At 35.1% G+C, this 16339-nt stretch overlaps 1 protein-coding gene across 1 annotated transcript; it reads left to right on the top strand.

Moving 5' to 3' along the window:
- The first annotated feature begins 872 nt into the window (after nt 1-872).
- LOC145598384 (salicylate carboxymethyltransferase-like) lies at nt 873-4092 on the top strand. The gene is made up of 4 exons (XM_081654728.1): nt 873-1087; nt 1603-2013; nt 2834-3088; nt 3344-4092. Exons 1-4 carry the CDS (start codon nt 1007-1009, stop codon nt 3704-3706), a joined length of 1110 nt encoding a protein of 369 aa, XP_081510854.1. The 5' UTR covers nt 873-1006; the 3' UTR covers nt 3707-4092.
- The last annotated feature ends 12247 nt before the right edge of the window (nt 4093-16339 follow it).

Below are 16339 nucleotides of genomic sequence, written 5' to 3'. Positions count from 1 at the left end.
TGCAACTTTGGGGTATTATTTGTGAGATATAAAATATTCTAACGTTACAACTAATACGAACGGAGGTAGTACTTTATACTATTTTATAAAATAATAACGTGAAATAAAATATTAGTTATAATACTTTGTACTACACTTATATTATAAACAAAAATGTGCGTAATATTAAAATGTTTTTTTTTATTATAATCCATATTAATTACGTAGGATTGTGTATTTGAGAGACGAAGATTAGGTGGGTCTTAGGTGGAGATTAGATGGGGATGAATATCCAAGTGGAGGGTGGGGCGGGAATGGTTTTGGAGTTGTACCCGTCGGGGCGGGGATGGGGATGAACATTGAACCTGCATCGGGGATGGGAATGAAAATTTTAGGTGGGGATGGGGATGGGAAGGCCAACATCCGCCCCGCCACATTGACATCCTGAAATAATCCCTTTAATTTTATTTATATAATTATTAGTCGTAGTAATAAGAACTTCTACTTGTATTATAGTCCATTAGTCCATGCTATAATCCATCGATTCATGCCATTAAACTCGAGTATATTTTAGGGACCAAGTTGTCTAGATGTCTTTATGAAATTCGCGTTAAATGTTTTGCTTTATAACTTATTATGTAATAGTCACAGTACAATTGTACAAATACTGTATTATTACGTATATGATGTGTTCCATAAACTACGTTCTAGCACATCAAAAGATACCTTGATATTTTTGCAAGATGAAAACAAATGTAAGTAACTAATTAACTATAGGTAAATGAGAACACAAATAGATTATTTAGTCAGACTTCGGCTTTTAGTCTTACTTTATTATGGTGCTTATGTGGAGCTGAGTGGTACGATGTACTCAATGCAGGAATAAACAATTTTTCTTTTTCTATAAATAGGGAATTACAAGCCTAGCTTATTGCATCAAAGGTTCTTTTACTTAATTATAAAGAAATTTTAGTAAAAGGAACCAAGCAAGGAGGAGTGAGAGATATAGTGTGATCAAATTGTGGTGATGGCAATTGAGGTAAAGCAAGTTCTTCATATGAAGGAGGGGACTGATGAAACCAGTTATGTAAAAACGTCCTACATTCAGGTAGATTCTGCAAACGAAAATATAAATGACCTACAATAAGCATTATTACTCTTGGTTTTCTTTTGTTTTTGTTTCAACTTTCTTTCCTTATAGTTACTCACTTTTAACAAATTTTTATTTTATTTATTTACGATTCTATAATATGTGAATTGAACAAAAGAAAATAGAAGAGTTATGATCTCCGTATGTGTCTTCATTTACTATGTGTACAAAAACGACTTTCATTATTAATTTATCGGATGTAATAATTTTATATGAATGATAGAGGGAGTAAGAAATTAAATTTAGACTTAATAATTAAGAGAGGTGGCACATGGTTACATGAGAATTCAAATTACTACGTAGCACATAAAATAGAAGCGCTCAACTTAGTGATTTGAATTGAATGTCGTACTATACATGCATGCACAATTAGATCAAGTTTAGTAATTAACATTTAAAGATTTAGTAATTAGTAATCGACCAACTACGTACAAACTAGCTACTAATATATAATTCCAATTTTCATGCAACAGAAGCAGGTGCTATTATTGACAAAATCCATAAAAATAAAAGCCATAAAGGAGTTCTATTCCAAGGAACAACCAATAACCTTATGCATAGCTGACTTGGGGTGTTCCTCCGCCGAGCTCAACACCTTGGGAGTGGTCTCTGAGCTCATAAAAACAATCGAAGATGCTCGTCGAGAGCTCGGGAATGGAAGCCAAGAGTATCAAGTTTACTTGAATGATCTTCCAGGCAATGATTTCAACACAATCTTTAGGTCAATAGCAAGCTTTGAGGATAGCCTGAAGAAGCAAATTGGGCGTAATGATTTTGGGCATTGTTTTGTGAATGGTGTTCCTGGCTCTTTCTATGGAAGGCTATTCCCTACCAATCACTTGCATTTTGTTCATTCTTCTTATAGCCTCATGTGGCTTTCTCAGGCGATTTTTCATTCTTTAAACATTTTCAAAATGATTTTACTTTTTGAGTTCGTCTTTATTTGTACACGTATAAGGTGAAGGTATAATTGTCATTTCATCTTAAAAATAATTCATTAAACTATAATCCATAAAGGCTTGTTGACAATGAACTTATGGAATCAACTCTTCGAATTAGCACACTAGCTAGGCCACCAAACAATCCAATTAGCTAATTGTGTTGCTCGATCAATCCACTTTGAATCAACTAGTTTGGCCTAAAAGTTGAATTACTAGTCAGTAGTCACAGTAAATCTATAATCCATAAAGGCTTGTCTAACATGGGCCCATGTACACATATTAAATTACAAAATTAAAAAAAAAAAAAAAAAAAAAAATCCTACGAAAAAAAGGATGAAATAAGAGAATGGGGAATCCTAAAGGAAAAATATTAAAACCATTTAGTTAATGATTAATAAAACTTGTGAAAATGTCCTCGTCATACGGAGTATTTGTTAATATAATTATATGGATTATTTTATCTTATCGTATGTTCATGGACACACATTAGAAAATCTCTTTCTGTATTATGAATCATTTAAATATATAGACATCTCCCTCTTATGGAATCTTTCTTAAAGATATCTCTACTTGAAAGGGCAACATCATTTAAGGTATGTGGAGATATACGTGTCAATCAAACTATTGCAATTTTAACGTGATGAATTATATAATTGACTTGTCTACAAAAGTAAATGACCTTAATGCTTTTATTTGAATGGTCAAAATAATTTAGCAAGTGCTTGAATTAATGAGAATGATGGCTTTTGAATGGGTGCAACAGGTACCAACAGGAATAGAAGACAACAAGGAAAATATCTACATAGCAAGTACAAGCCCTCCAAATGTGACAGAAGCTTATTATGACCAATTTGAAAAGGACTTTTCGATGTTTCTAAGGTGTCGGTCGAAAGAAGTAGTACCCGGAGGAATTATGGTCCTTACGATATTAGGAAGGACAACAATTGAAAAATATAGTAAGGAATCCAGTTACGAATGGGATCTTCTCGCTACTGTCCTCAACGATATGGTTTTTGAGGTAATATCTCGAAAATGTGATAACTAAGCTTGAACAGATAGATGATTTTTTTTTCCCCTTTTTTTCATAGGTTGACAAATGACTAAATGAGGTCTTGATTGATTGAGTGACTAATATTGAACTTCGTATTGATAGAGTTTAGAGTATATAAACCAATCATAGGCTTTGACCAAAAGCTAAAGCTGATGGTTGAAGTCCATGATTGGTTTATATACTCTACCACGTATATTTTACTTATGAATTGAATTTGCACAGGGTTTCATAGAGGAAGAAAAGCTACATACATTCAATATACCTCAATACACTCCATCAGCAGAAGAAATAGGATTTATAATGGAGAAAGAAGGATCTTTTATACTAAATCAAGTTGATGTTTCCGAAATAAGTTGGGAAGCAAACGAACATTACTATAAGAATGATTTACCTACGACGGCGTTTACTCACTATGACTTTGTTAAATGCATGAGATCCGTGGCCGAGCCCTTACTCGTAAACCATTTTGGAGAAGCCATAATTGAAGAGTTGTTCAAGAGATACATGGAAATTGTCCAAGTCGCGATGACCAAAGAGAAGAATGTGTTCATCAATGTCACGGTGTCCTTGACACGAAAGGGTTAATCAATCCATGGAGAAAAAAACTATCAATTTAAAACTAAGATTCCTTCGTTTTGGTCCACGTTTTCGTTTTTGTGTTCGTGTTCGTGTTCGTGTTCGTGTTCGTTAGGAATCTTGTTGGTGTTGTTTAAAGCTTGCTCCATATTTTTAATCTTCATTGTTTTCGTGGTTCATCTATTAGTGTACATGTTGGGGTTGCAAAATGCTACTCCATACTATTGTTTGAACTATGGTAGGAGTCAGAACTATTTTATAATGTCAAATACTACCTCTGTTATCTATTATGTACAATTCTAGGGTATAATTTATAAGATATAAAAATTCAAAAGTTGCACATAATATATACGGAGATAGTATATATGTATGAGAAATAAATCTAATTGTGAAAACATTTTCCCCTTTAAGGATAAAAAGCTTGGAGCTGATAGCTAGGCCTCTTGCCCGCTTGTAATATGGTAATTCTAATTACTACCTCTGTTTCATATTATGTGCAATAATCGAAGTTTTTATATCTCACAAAAAATACTCAATTTATGTTGCATTGTGTATGTGTTATGTGTACTATATTGATCTCTTCATGGCTAGATAACCTCTACGCTATTATTGTACCTATTTCCTAGCCTAATAGTTGCAACAGATTCTATTTTTTAGAATTCATACACTACGTATTATCATTACTTTTAATTTTTATCAGATAAAAATAATTAAAAAATAAATTATAAAATGGATTACTAATAAAATTTGTACATGAAAACATTAAAACTAAAGTGCTGCAATCTAATATATACATGTATACTATATAATGGACAACAATTTTTTGGTGCGGCAGGCCACACCATGTGACATGACTTACCCGAGTTTTTTTTGTTAGGGGTTATCTGAGTTTTTCAATCAGGGGTTACTTGAGGGGTTCGGACAGGGGTTACTTGAGGAATTCACTCAGTTAAGGGTTACTCAGTCAGTGGTTATTCAGTTAGGGGTTACTCGAGTTTCTCAGTCAGGGTTTCTCGGTCAGGCCGCATTCAAAAAGTTGTTACTCGAGTAACCCCTGATCGAGACACTTAAGTAACCCTGCAAAACTCAAGTAACCCCTGACCGAGAAACTCAAATAACCCCGAAAACTCATGCAACATATGAAAAATTGTCTAAAATGGACAACTAATAAATTGAATTATAGTAATTCAGTAAACCATGCAACATTCCTAGGCCAAACTCCAAAATTTGTGAATTGTGATTTATTTATTAATCCTATAACACGTAGATACAGAAAGGATATGCTGATAAATTTAATTGTTTGTATTTTGCACTAATTGTCTCTTGATTATCTTTTATCATATGTATGATTCATAAAAAATAGCAAAGATAATAAATATGAGTATTATTTTTATATATGTGGTAAAATTTATAAAAATATTATCCTAGCTACTAGTAATTATTTTTGTAAAATAATTCAACTAACATAAGAATTTTATTTATACTAGGAAACTAATTACAAGAATTTGATGTTTATATAAATCCTCAAACGTCATCTCTGCTGCCGTCAAAAAAAAAAAAAAAAAAAAAAAAAACGTCATCTCTGCTCAGTTTCTACAACAATCTTTGACGAACCGTTAAGGTTAGAAGCCTTATCAGACGCTTGCTTGATTCCTCATTGTCAGGTATTTTAATTTATACTATTTCTATTAATTTGCTTCAATATAAGCCCCTGTTTATTTCACCTTAATTTTACTTAACTAAAATTATTTTTACCAAAATAAAATTATTTTTACTAAATTTCTATTATATTTTTATAATTATATCATATGATTTATACTAGTTTTATCCCCGTGCAAATGGACGGATTTATAATAATAAGGGTATGTTCACATTTACTTAATTTCAGTTCAGTTCAGTTCCAATCAGTTCAGTTCACTTCAGCTCTCAATTTCCTTCTCTCATAAAGTATTCATTTCAGCTCAATTCAGTTCAGCTCCAATCAATTCAGTTCAGTACAGTAAATATGAACAGGCCCTAAGACTTGAAAATAATAAAAGTTAATTAAAATGGAGTCAGTTTAAATGAAATTGCTTATATATTGTTTCAAAAAAAAAATGCTTATATATAATTTTTTTTTTTTGAATTTGAATTTGAATTTGAATTCATATCATGTCTATCCTTAAAATTCTATTGTAGATATATCATTTATATATTTTGTAAATTATTGTAAGTTTATTTTTATTTTTTTGAAAGAAATTATTGTAAGTTTTTATTCATTAATTTTTTTTTATCATGTTATATTTTAAGGGAAAAAAAAGAATTTTTTTTTTAAAAAAGCTAAAAACATATTTGGGCGGGAAAATTTTTGTTGTGGATGTGACATGTGTACTTAAGTGACAACTTTGGTGATCACTTTAGTATATAGTAAGTATAGAGTATAGATAAATGTTAAGCAAAATATAATCATGAGAGATCTTGTTAGATTCAATTCGTCTCATAAAATAATTATAAATATTTAACATATCAAATGTGTTTTGGACTTTTGGGATGCATAATTTCATCCTTATTGCAATATTATTGGAACGGGGAAGTATAATATTGAAACTTTATTGATAGTAATAACTTGAATAAAAACTTTAATTCTTAACTAATTCATCTCAAATTTCCATAACAAATTTATGCAAAATTGGATTGCTTAATTGTTATCTATATGGCTATACGTGATGTTTGGGGTTGCAATATTTTAAAGGATAATAGTATATCTAAAAAATTATAATTTTGAAAGTAAAGACCATATTATATAATTATCAGACGATTTCCTCAAAAAAAAAAAAATATAATTATCAGACGAAAAAAGATAAAACAAGTTAGTACTCCCTCCGTTCCAATATGATAGTCCCATATCGGCCATATGGAATCAATCACACAAAATAAGAAAAGAAAAATATTTGGAATCTATTATCAAAGTCAAAACAAGTCATAAATAGTTTTGCCTTATTTAAATTTTTATGATTTTTTTCAGGAAACCGTTAACCATAATTGCATAATTTAAGGGAATGATATCTATACCTAGAGTCATGTCATCAATGCACAATAAATTAATTTAACCAATCAGAATTTAATATGTATAAAATAGGAAATAAAAACTAAGTTAAAAATGGAATACATTCAATATGGGTAGATTTTTTTTGAAATGCCCAAAAATAGTATATGAGACTAACAAAGTGAAACGGAGGGAGTATTAATCTATCATTAAGATAAGCAGAGTCCTTTCAAAAAAAAAAAAAAAAAAAAAAAAAAAAAAAAAAAAAAAAAAAAAAGAAGATAAGCAGAGTCTTTCTAGTAATGCATTGTAAAGTTTATCACTTGGTATAATTTAACAACAATCTTTGACGACCGACGAGCCATAATTTAATTAAAGCCTTCTGCACGCTTGCTTAATTTCTCGCTGTCAGGTATTTTTATATATGCCATTTCAATTGATTTGCTTCAATAATATAAGTGTAGTTATATTTAATTTCTACACAATTTTACGATCCCTTCCTAATTAATATTAATAAGAATTTTTGAGTAATGTTGCATGCTTTACTGTAAGGGCCTGTTCTCATTCACTGAACTCAGCTGAACTGAACTGAACTGAATTCAGCTGAACTGAACTGAACTGAACTCAGCTGAACTGAACTGAATTGAACTGAATATTTTATAAGAGAAGGAAATTAGGAGCTGAACTGAACTGAATTGAGCTGAATTGAACTGAACTCAGCTGAACTGAACTGAATTTCAACGTAAGAGAACAGGCCCTAACTCAATTTATTATTTGTCAAGCCCTCAAAAAAAAAAATTATTATTTGTCAAATTTGTTATGCAGTACTTTATAACAAAAATAATCATACAAAACGCTGAAACGCATCAAATTTATAATATAAAAAACATTACAAACATTATTTTCCTAGTGAGAGGCCTATGAGATATCCGTAAAGTTTTATTTCGAATTACTAAAATTATAATTTCTATAAGATAACTTTTCACGCATTTTCTATAAGATATATGGGATGTACTTTCGATTATAATAATTTCTACTTCGTATTAGATATGTAATTTAAAGTTATAATGTAATATTGAAATTTTATTGAAAGTATAACTCCTACTCTAACGTGATGTTACAAGAAAATAAGAGTATATCTAATAAAACATTATTTTGATGATAAAGATATTATGATATAAATATCAGATGAAAAAAGATAAAACAAATAAGGATTAGTCTAGCATTAGGATAAGCAGAGTAAGCGCCCCTCTCCCTCTCTCAAACCCTTTCGCCTCCCCCTTAACCTCTCCAGTCATGAGGCTCGCCGGCCGGCGTGCGGCTCACCGCCCATGCCACGGCGTCGGCGAGCCTCCGATCTCCTCCTTTATTTTGTTTTTTTCCTTTCTCTCTTGCGTTTTAGTTTTTGTTTTGGTGTTTTGTTTTTCCGGCCTAGCATCGCGCTCTGCTTCCCCTTTTCGGCCGCTACAGTTTCTCACCGGCCTTGCTGCCGGCTTGCCGCCGGTTTTCGTTGCCGCTTCCCCGCCGTGGCTATTCCCCTTCGTTTTGTCCGTCGTTGCGCCGTTGTTGTCGAGAACGGGGAGGGAGATCCCTCTGAGTCCCTCACGTAGGGCCGTTCTTAGTCCCTCGCGTAGGGTCGTCGCTGCCGCGGTTCAGAGGTGTGGGGGGTATGGGCTTCTCGGGCGGGCCTTGGTGGTTCGGGTTTTATTGTCAGGCGACATGTGGGTTAGGTTGGTGGTCCTCGGAGCTTTGGTGGTTGTGCTCGGAGTGGCGGCGGGGTGGGTTGTTAGGGTTTTGTTCGTTGTTTTAGTTTTTAAGTTTCTTCCTGTTTTTTGTTTTAGGAGTCTTTGTGTGCTGTTTAGTTTTGTTATTTTTTCTGTCTGTGTGGTGTGTTTGGGTGACATGGGGCATGCAGATCGGTGTACCGATCTTCTGGTGCAGGATTTAAGCCGGGTTTTTTGGCTATGGGGCTTTGGTTGGATCTTCTGTTGGTTTGGACTTAAGGGTTATGCTTCCATGCCGATATCCGTGTTTGAATCGGAGATTGTCTTGTCTATGGTGAAGTGTACGACACCAATTTTGATTTCAGGTCGAGGAGTACGGGATTCTGAGCCAATGAAGGTTCACGTCAGAAACTACAGCATATTGCCGGACCCCCTTGCAAGAGGCTGCATAGGACAGCGTTATATGAGCCAAGGGTACTTAAGAAAGTCATTTTGCGAGTGCAATTGTAGTTTCCTTTATTTCGAACTTGTAATTGGTTCTTTTGTCTTTGTATTGTTCGATTACGATCTCTTATGTAAGCGCCGTATGGCTTATTATTAATGAATTTTTATCTCCCCCTTCAAAAAAAAAAAAAAAAAAAAAAGGATAAGCAGAGTATTTATGTAAATTATCCTAAATTCCTAACCATATTGGTCTATGTATACGCTTGTTAGGCCTGTGACAATTTAGGAGGAGTCTTTCTTATAATATACATATAAAGTATATTACTATAATTTATAAATACAATTAATCACAATTTACAAAGGCTTAGCACGCAATTGCATCAAACAAAGGCTTAGCAATTTATTTTTGAAGGAAACTTAACATGGGGAGCGAGAAGATGACGATGTCGGACGAGCAATTAGTTGCCAAAGAAATTGTTGACATACCAATAGAATTACTAAGGGGCGATATCTTCGCAAGGCTACCGGTGAAAACCCTACTACGAATAAGGTGTGTTTGTAAGCTCTGGTGCTCAATAATCGATTCCCAAAATTTTATGCGTATTCGTAAAAGCCCTCATCTACTCTACATTGATTCGAAACACCACAATTGGAGCGGTCAATATGTCGTAGTACGAATTACTCTTCTAAGCATCGATACATTTGAGATAATCAATGAAATTTGTACAATAAATGGGAATTATATATATTTTTTTGGAACCTGTAATGGGTTAATGTTAATGTATCATTGTGACATGAGTATTTTGAGGATATGGAACCCTTCTATTCAAAAGTCCTTGTTACTTCACTCGTGTCCTTTTAAAATTCATCCAATATTTGAATTAGAATCATTTTTGCTGGGATATCCTTCTTCTGACGATGGAGACAATAATTTTAAGGTAGCTGCCTTTCAATGTCATCCTCTTGGTGGTGAAGGTTATAATGTTACAATGACAATCTATTCATCTCGGAGTCATAGGTGGAATTCTATAATAAGAAGGAATGATGCACTCGTCCCACCACCTCCAAAATATCGTGTATTCTATCAAGGGGCTTGGTACTGGCTTACGAAGACTCATCTCCTCTCCTTTGATTTTGATTCTGAGGATTTTATCTCTGTGGAGTTGCCAGTGGATAAAATGCAAGGAGTAGTCACTAGGTTTATTTTCCTTCTTTGTGAGAAACTAGCCGTTTTGAGTGTGTCTTCTAAAAGTTTCTGTGTATGGGTTATGGATAAGGATAAGGATAGCAAAAAGAAGTCGCCGTGGAGGCCATGGCTTTCAAGAGATTCAACTCATGAGGAATTAGTTGCAACTTGCGGGCGTTTGTCAGATTTACATTCAAGGATTTTCTATAATGAACGGGACAGTGATACGTTTATCTTTCAGACTTATAATAAAGTGTTTTCTTACACATTTTCTACCCAACAAGTACAAAATTTGAGAATGATACCACCCTATAATAATTTTGAAGTATTTTTAGATGATTATGCAGAGAGCTTGGTGTTGCACAAAGGAACTGGCGGTCATATTTTGACATCATATCCTTCCTAACATATGGATTTGCATGAAAATAAGGTATTTGTTCCGTTGTTCGTAAGGAACGGAGGAGTAGGAAGAGTTTTTTTTTGGATATGCTTGATTGTTCATCCCCATGACAAGAAGGTTGCGGCTTGGCCAACTTTGGAAGTTCATTGAAATTTGAAAAGAATTATGCATGTGAAATTACAAATATTTCTACTTTCATCATATTTATGACATATTCAAATGTTTTGTTATAGTAATTTTCTAGATAATTTTGTATTTAGCTATCGCCTATTGGTAATCAGTTCCTAATTAGTACTTTGTTTATTAGAATATGTGACCCTGATATAAATATGTTGCCCATATGCCATCTAAGTTGCAATTCTAGACATACTCCGTATCAATTTCTGACTAATCCGTCAAGTAACTTAATTTAATTTGTATTTAATTAATAGCCAATTTAATCAGACTAATTAGACCACTAATCTGACAATCAAAGCAACTTCTAGAAGATTGGCCATTCCTCTATAACTGTAAATTGTTATAGGACTATCCATTGCAAGGTATGGGACTTGAGTCCCACATCGGTCATATGGGGGATTGATGTGGGATTTATATAGAACAATGGGCTCTCCCCTTGAACTAGCTTTTGGGGTGGCTCTCCTATTGTTCTATATTATGAATCCTCACTATTGCCTCCACTACTCCCTCTTATTAGAATTTCTGGTTTAATTTGTTATATATGATTAATTTAATTTCTTAGTTAGAGCCTACTACATTTTTAGAGACAGAAAAACAAAGGCTTGAAGTTATTGCCTGCCTAGAGATTGTGTGTGGTGTGGATAAGGAGATGGTGGCAACTGGCAAGTAAAGATCGAGTAAATCCATGGTTTCAAAATAGATAGTGAAATCAAATACAGTAATTAATTTCAAATTTCTTAGTTTTACCAGATTTGGAATTGAATATCTGTATTTGAAATTTGTAATTTTTTTTGACCTTTTTTCGCCCGGGAAAAAAAATTGCCGAGATACTTACAATGGTCCCTAATATCCCCCGGGAGTCAAATTGAGACAGTGGAACCGTCTAATATGCCCTTAAACAATCATTTTACCAGTTCACAACTTGCGGTAATTTCGTAAACTCAAGCCTATCATGGACGTTTATGACGACATGTAATGATCATATATGGTTTCTAACGACATTATATGACCCCAAAAGGTATCCCTTAGGGTCTCAAGGATTTTCGCTTATGGCCCCTTAACCTTAAAATTTCCTTAAAAGGTGCGAATTATAACCTTCAATTTTGTAATTTTTTTGACCTTTTTTCGTCCGGAAATTAAAATTACCCAAGTGTTTACCATGGTCCCTAATACACTCCGGGAGACCAATTGGGTCGGTGGAACCATCCAATATGCACTTAAACGATCAATTTACCCGTTCACAACTTGCTGTGATTTCGTAAACTAAAGTCTACCACGGACGTTTGTGACAACATATAATGATCATATGTGGTTTCAAACGGTATTATATGACCCCAAGATTTATCCATTTGGGTTTCAAGTCTTTTCGCCACCGAGCCCCGAAACCTCAAAATTCCTCAAAAAACGTGGATTATAACCTTTAATTTTGTAATTTTTTTGACCTTTTTTCTCCGAGAAATAAAAATTGCCGAGATGTTTACCATGGTCCCTAAAATCCTGCGGGGGTCAAATTGGGTCGGTAAAACCATCCAATATGCCCTTTAACGGTCATTTTACCCGTTCGCAACTTACACTGATTTTGTAAACTCAAGTCTACCACGGACGTTTATGTCAACATATAATGATCATATATGGTTTCAAACGACATTATATGACCCTGAGATGTATCCCTTACGGTTTCAAAGCTTTTCGCCACCGGGCCCTAAAACCTAAAAATTTCCTAAAAAAACCTGGATTATAGCCTTCAATTTTGTGATTTTTTGACCTTTTTCGCCCGGAAATAAAAATTGTCGAGATGTTTACCATGGTACCTAATATCTTCCGGGAGTCAAACTGGGTCAGTGGAACCGTCCAATATGCCCTTAAACGGTCATTTTACCTGTTCACAACTTGCGGTAATTTCGTAAACTCAAGCCTACCACAGACGTTTATGACAACATATAATGATCTCATATGGTTTCTAACGGAATTATATGACCCCGAGATGTATCCCTTAGGGTCTCAAGGCTTTTCGCCACAGGCCTATAAACCTTAAAATTTCCTTAAAAGGCGCGAATTATCGCCTTCAATTTTGTAATTTTTTGACCTTTTTTCACCCGGAAATAAAAATTACCTAGATGTTTACCATGGTCCCTAATAAACACCGGGAGTCCAATTAGGTCTATGGAACCATCCAATATGCCCTTAAACGGCTATTTTACCCGTTCACAACTTGTTGTGATTTCGTAAACTAAAGCCTACCACAGACGTTTATGACAACATATAACGATCATATGTGGTTTTAAACGATATTAAAAGCCTTAGGATTTTAAGGCTTTTCGCCACCAGGTCCCGAAACCTCAAAATTCCTTAAAAAAAAAAGCGTGGATTATATCCTTCAATTTTGTAATTTTTTTGTTCTTTTTTCGCCCGAAAATAAAAATTGTTGAGATGTTTACCATGGTCCCTAATATCCTCCGGGAGTCAAATTGGGTCAGTAAAACCATCCAATATGCCCTTTAACGGTCATTTTACCCGTACGCAACGTGCACCGATTTTGTAAATTCAAGCCTACCACGGACGTTTATGACAACATATAATGATCATATGGTTTCAAATGACATTATATGACCCCGAGATATATCCCTTAGGGTTTCAAGGCTTTTCTCCACCGGGCCCCGAAACCTAAAAATTTCCTTAAAAAACGTGGATTATAGCCTTCGATTTTATAATTTATAAAGCTTTTTTCGCCTGAAAATAAAAATTGTCGAGATGTTTACCATGGTCGCTAATATCTTCCGGGAGTCAAATAGGGTCAGTGGAACCGTCTAATATGCCCCAAACGGTCATTTTACCCGTTCACAATTTGTGGTGATTTCGTAAACTCAAGCCTACCACGGACGTTTATGACAATATATTATGATCATATATGGTTTCAAATGGCATTATCTTACTTCGAGATATATCCCTTAGGGTTTTATGGCTTTTCGCCACCGTGCCCCGAAACCTCAAAATTTTCTAATAAAGCGTGGATTATAGCTTTCGATTTTGTAATTTTTTGACCTTTTTTAGCCCGGAAATAAAAATTGCCGAGATGTTTGCCATTTCCCTAATATCCTTCGGGAGTCCAAATGGGTCGATGAAACCATCCAATATGTCCTGAAACTGTCATTTTACCCGTTCGCAACTCACTACTAGAAAAAGGTCTAATTCCGACGGAACGGTTCCGACGGACATGAAAATCCGTCGGAAAACACTAATTTCCGACGGATTTTTTTTCCGTAGGAAATTTGCGACGAATTTAGAATTTCCGTCGAAAATCCGTCGTAAAGTAAGTGTTTTCCGACGGATTTTATTCCGTAGGAAATTTCCGACGGAATATTTGGTCGGAAATTAAAGTTTCCGACGGAATATTATAAGTTTCCGACGGAAATTAATTTTTTTTTAAAAAAAAAAAAAAAAAACCCCCCAAACCCTAATTAAAAACGGCGCCCCTCCCACCATATATATTCAAACTTCTCTTTCTCTCTCCTCTCTTCTCACTCCGCCTCTCTTCTATCTCTCTCTCCTCTCCTCTCCTCACTTCTCAGCTCTCTCTTCTCTCCTCTTCCTCAGTTCTCCGGTCTCCTCTCTCCCTTTTTCTTTTATTTTTTTTTTATTTTCTCCTCATCTTCTTTCCTCCTCCTCTTTCTCAATTCTCACCGGCGCCGTGGCTTAGTTATCTTGCTATTTCATATTAATGGTTTATACGGCCAAATTCGAGCGTGAAACCTCAAGATCTAGAGGTTTCAGGGTCGAATTTAGTCGTATTAAACCAAATACGGGTTGAAATTGGAAGCTTCGGTTGGTAAGGTATGTTTTCTGGTTTCAATTTTTTTTGTTTTTCGTTTTTTTGGTTGTTGGTTGAAATTCGTGGGTTTTTTTTTGTTTTTTGGTTGAAATTCGTGGTTTTTGGCGGTGGTGGTGGTTTTTTCTGGTGGTGGTACGGCCGGATTTGTTGTAGATCTGGGTTTGTTTTGGTGTTAGATATTGATTTGGGTGGGTTAGGGTGGTGGAAATGGTCGTTTAGGATTAGGGGGTGGGTCTGTGTTGGGTAAGGGGGAGTGGTGGTGCGGTTAGGGTAAGGCTGGGGAAGAGGGTTTGGGAAGATCTGGGTTAGGGTGCGGTGGTGGTGATTGGTGAATCTAGGTTAGGGTGCGGTGGTGGTGGTTGGTGAATCTGGGTTAGGGTTTGATGATGATAAGTGGGTGATTTGGGTGGGTCTGGGTTAGGGTTTGGTGGTGGTGGTGGATGGATCTTGGTTAGTTTAGGGAGTGGCGGTTTGGGCTTAGGGTTGGTGGTGATGCGCCGCGCCCCTGGTGGCGTGGCGTGTTTTTTTTTTAAATTTCTTAAAATCAGTTTCCGACGGAAATTCCGTCGGAATTTTCCGACGGATTTGTGTTCGTCGGAATTTTCCGACGGACTTTTCTAGTGCCCAAAAATGCATTCCGACGAAAGGATTCCGTCGGAATTTTCGTCGGAAAAGTGTTTCCGACGGAAATTCCGACGAAAAAGGCTGATTTTCCTACAAAGGGTTTTCCGACGACAGTTTTCGACGGAAAACAACGTGTTTTCGAGGGATTTTTTCCGTCGGAAAACAGCAGTTTTCTAGTAGTGAACTTGCACCGATTTCGTAAACTCAAGCCTACCATAGTGGTTTATGACAACATATAATGATCGGATATGGTTTCAAACGGTATTATATGACCCCGAGATGTATCCTTTAGGGTTCAAGGTTTTTCGCCATCGGGCCCCGAAATCTCAAAATTTCTCAAAAAGCGTGGATTATAGCCTTAAATTTGTATTTTTCCGACCTTAGTCGCCCGGAAATAAAAATTGCCGAGATGTTTAACATGGTCCCTATTATCTTCCGGAAGTCAAATTGGGTCGGTAAAACCATCCAATATGCCTTTTGACGGTCATTTTACTCGTTCGCAACTTGCACCAATTTCGCAAACTCGTGCCTACCACGGACATTTATGACAACATATAATGATCATATATGGTTTCAAACGGCATTATATAATCCTGAGATGTATCCCTTAGGGTATCATGGCTTTTCGCCACCGTGCCCCGAAACCTCAAAATTTTCTAATAAGCGTGGATTATAACCTTCGATTTTGTAATTTTTAGACCTTTTTTAGCCCGGAAATAAAAATTGCCGAGATGTTTACCTTGGTGCCTAATATCCTCTGGGAGTCAAATTGGGTCAGTGGAACCGTCCAATATGACCTTAAACTGTCATTTTACCCCTTCACAACTTGCGGTGATTTCGTAAACTCAAGCCTACCACGTTTATGACAACATATAATGATCGGATATAGTGAATTATATGACAGATGAATAGTGGGAATTGATTGTGAATTAGGAAATTTGGGTGGATTTGTTCTTTTTCAGGTATATCTTTCTCTCTCGATCTCTTTCAATTCAAGCTAAAATTTTTGAATGAAATTCTAGGGTACGAAACATCTGTATTTTAGTTTAATCTCTTTAAATTTAAGCTGCAACATAACATCGTATTGAAATAATATCTTGTGTGAAATTCTAGGGTATAAATTTGTTGTATTTCAATTTAATTCTGAGGAAGTACAAATCACAAGTCTCTTGGATTTGTTATGTGAATTAATTGTGTGCTTGTTGTTCATAGATTGATTAACAAGTTTTTGCT

The sequence above is a fragment of the Chenopodium album genome, chromosome 20, assembly GCF_948465745.1.
Source record: "Chenopodium album chromosome 20, dcCheAlbu1.1, whole genome shotgun sequence".
NCBI classification, from domain to species: domain Eukaryota; kingdom Viridiplantae; phylum Streptophyta; class Magnoliopsida; order Caryophyllales; family Amaranthaceae; genus Chenopodium; species Chenopodium album.
This window is presented reverse-complemented; position numbering and strand designations above follow the sequence as displayed.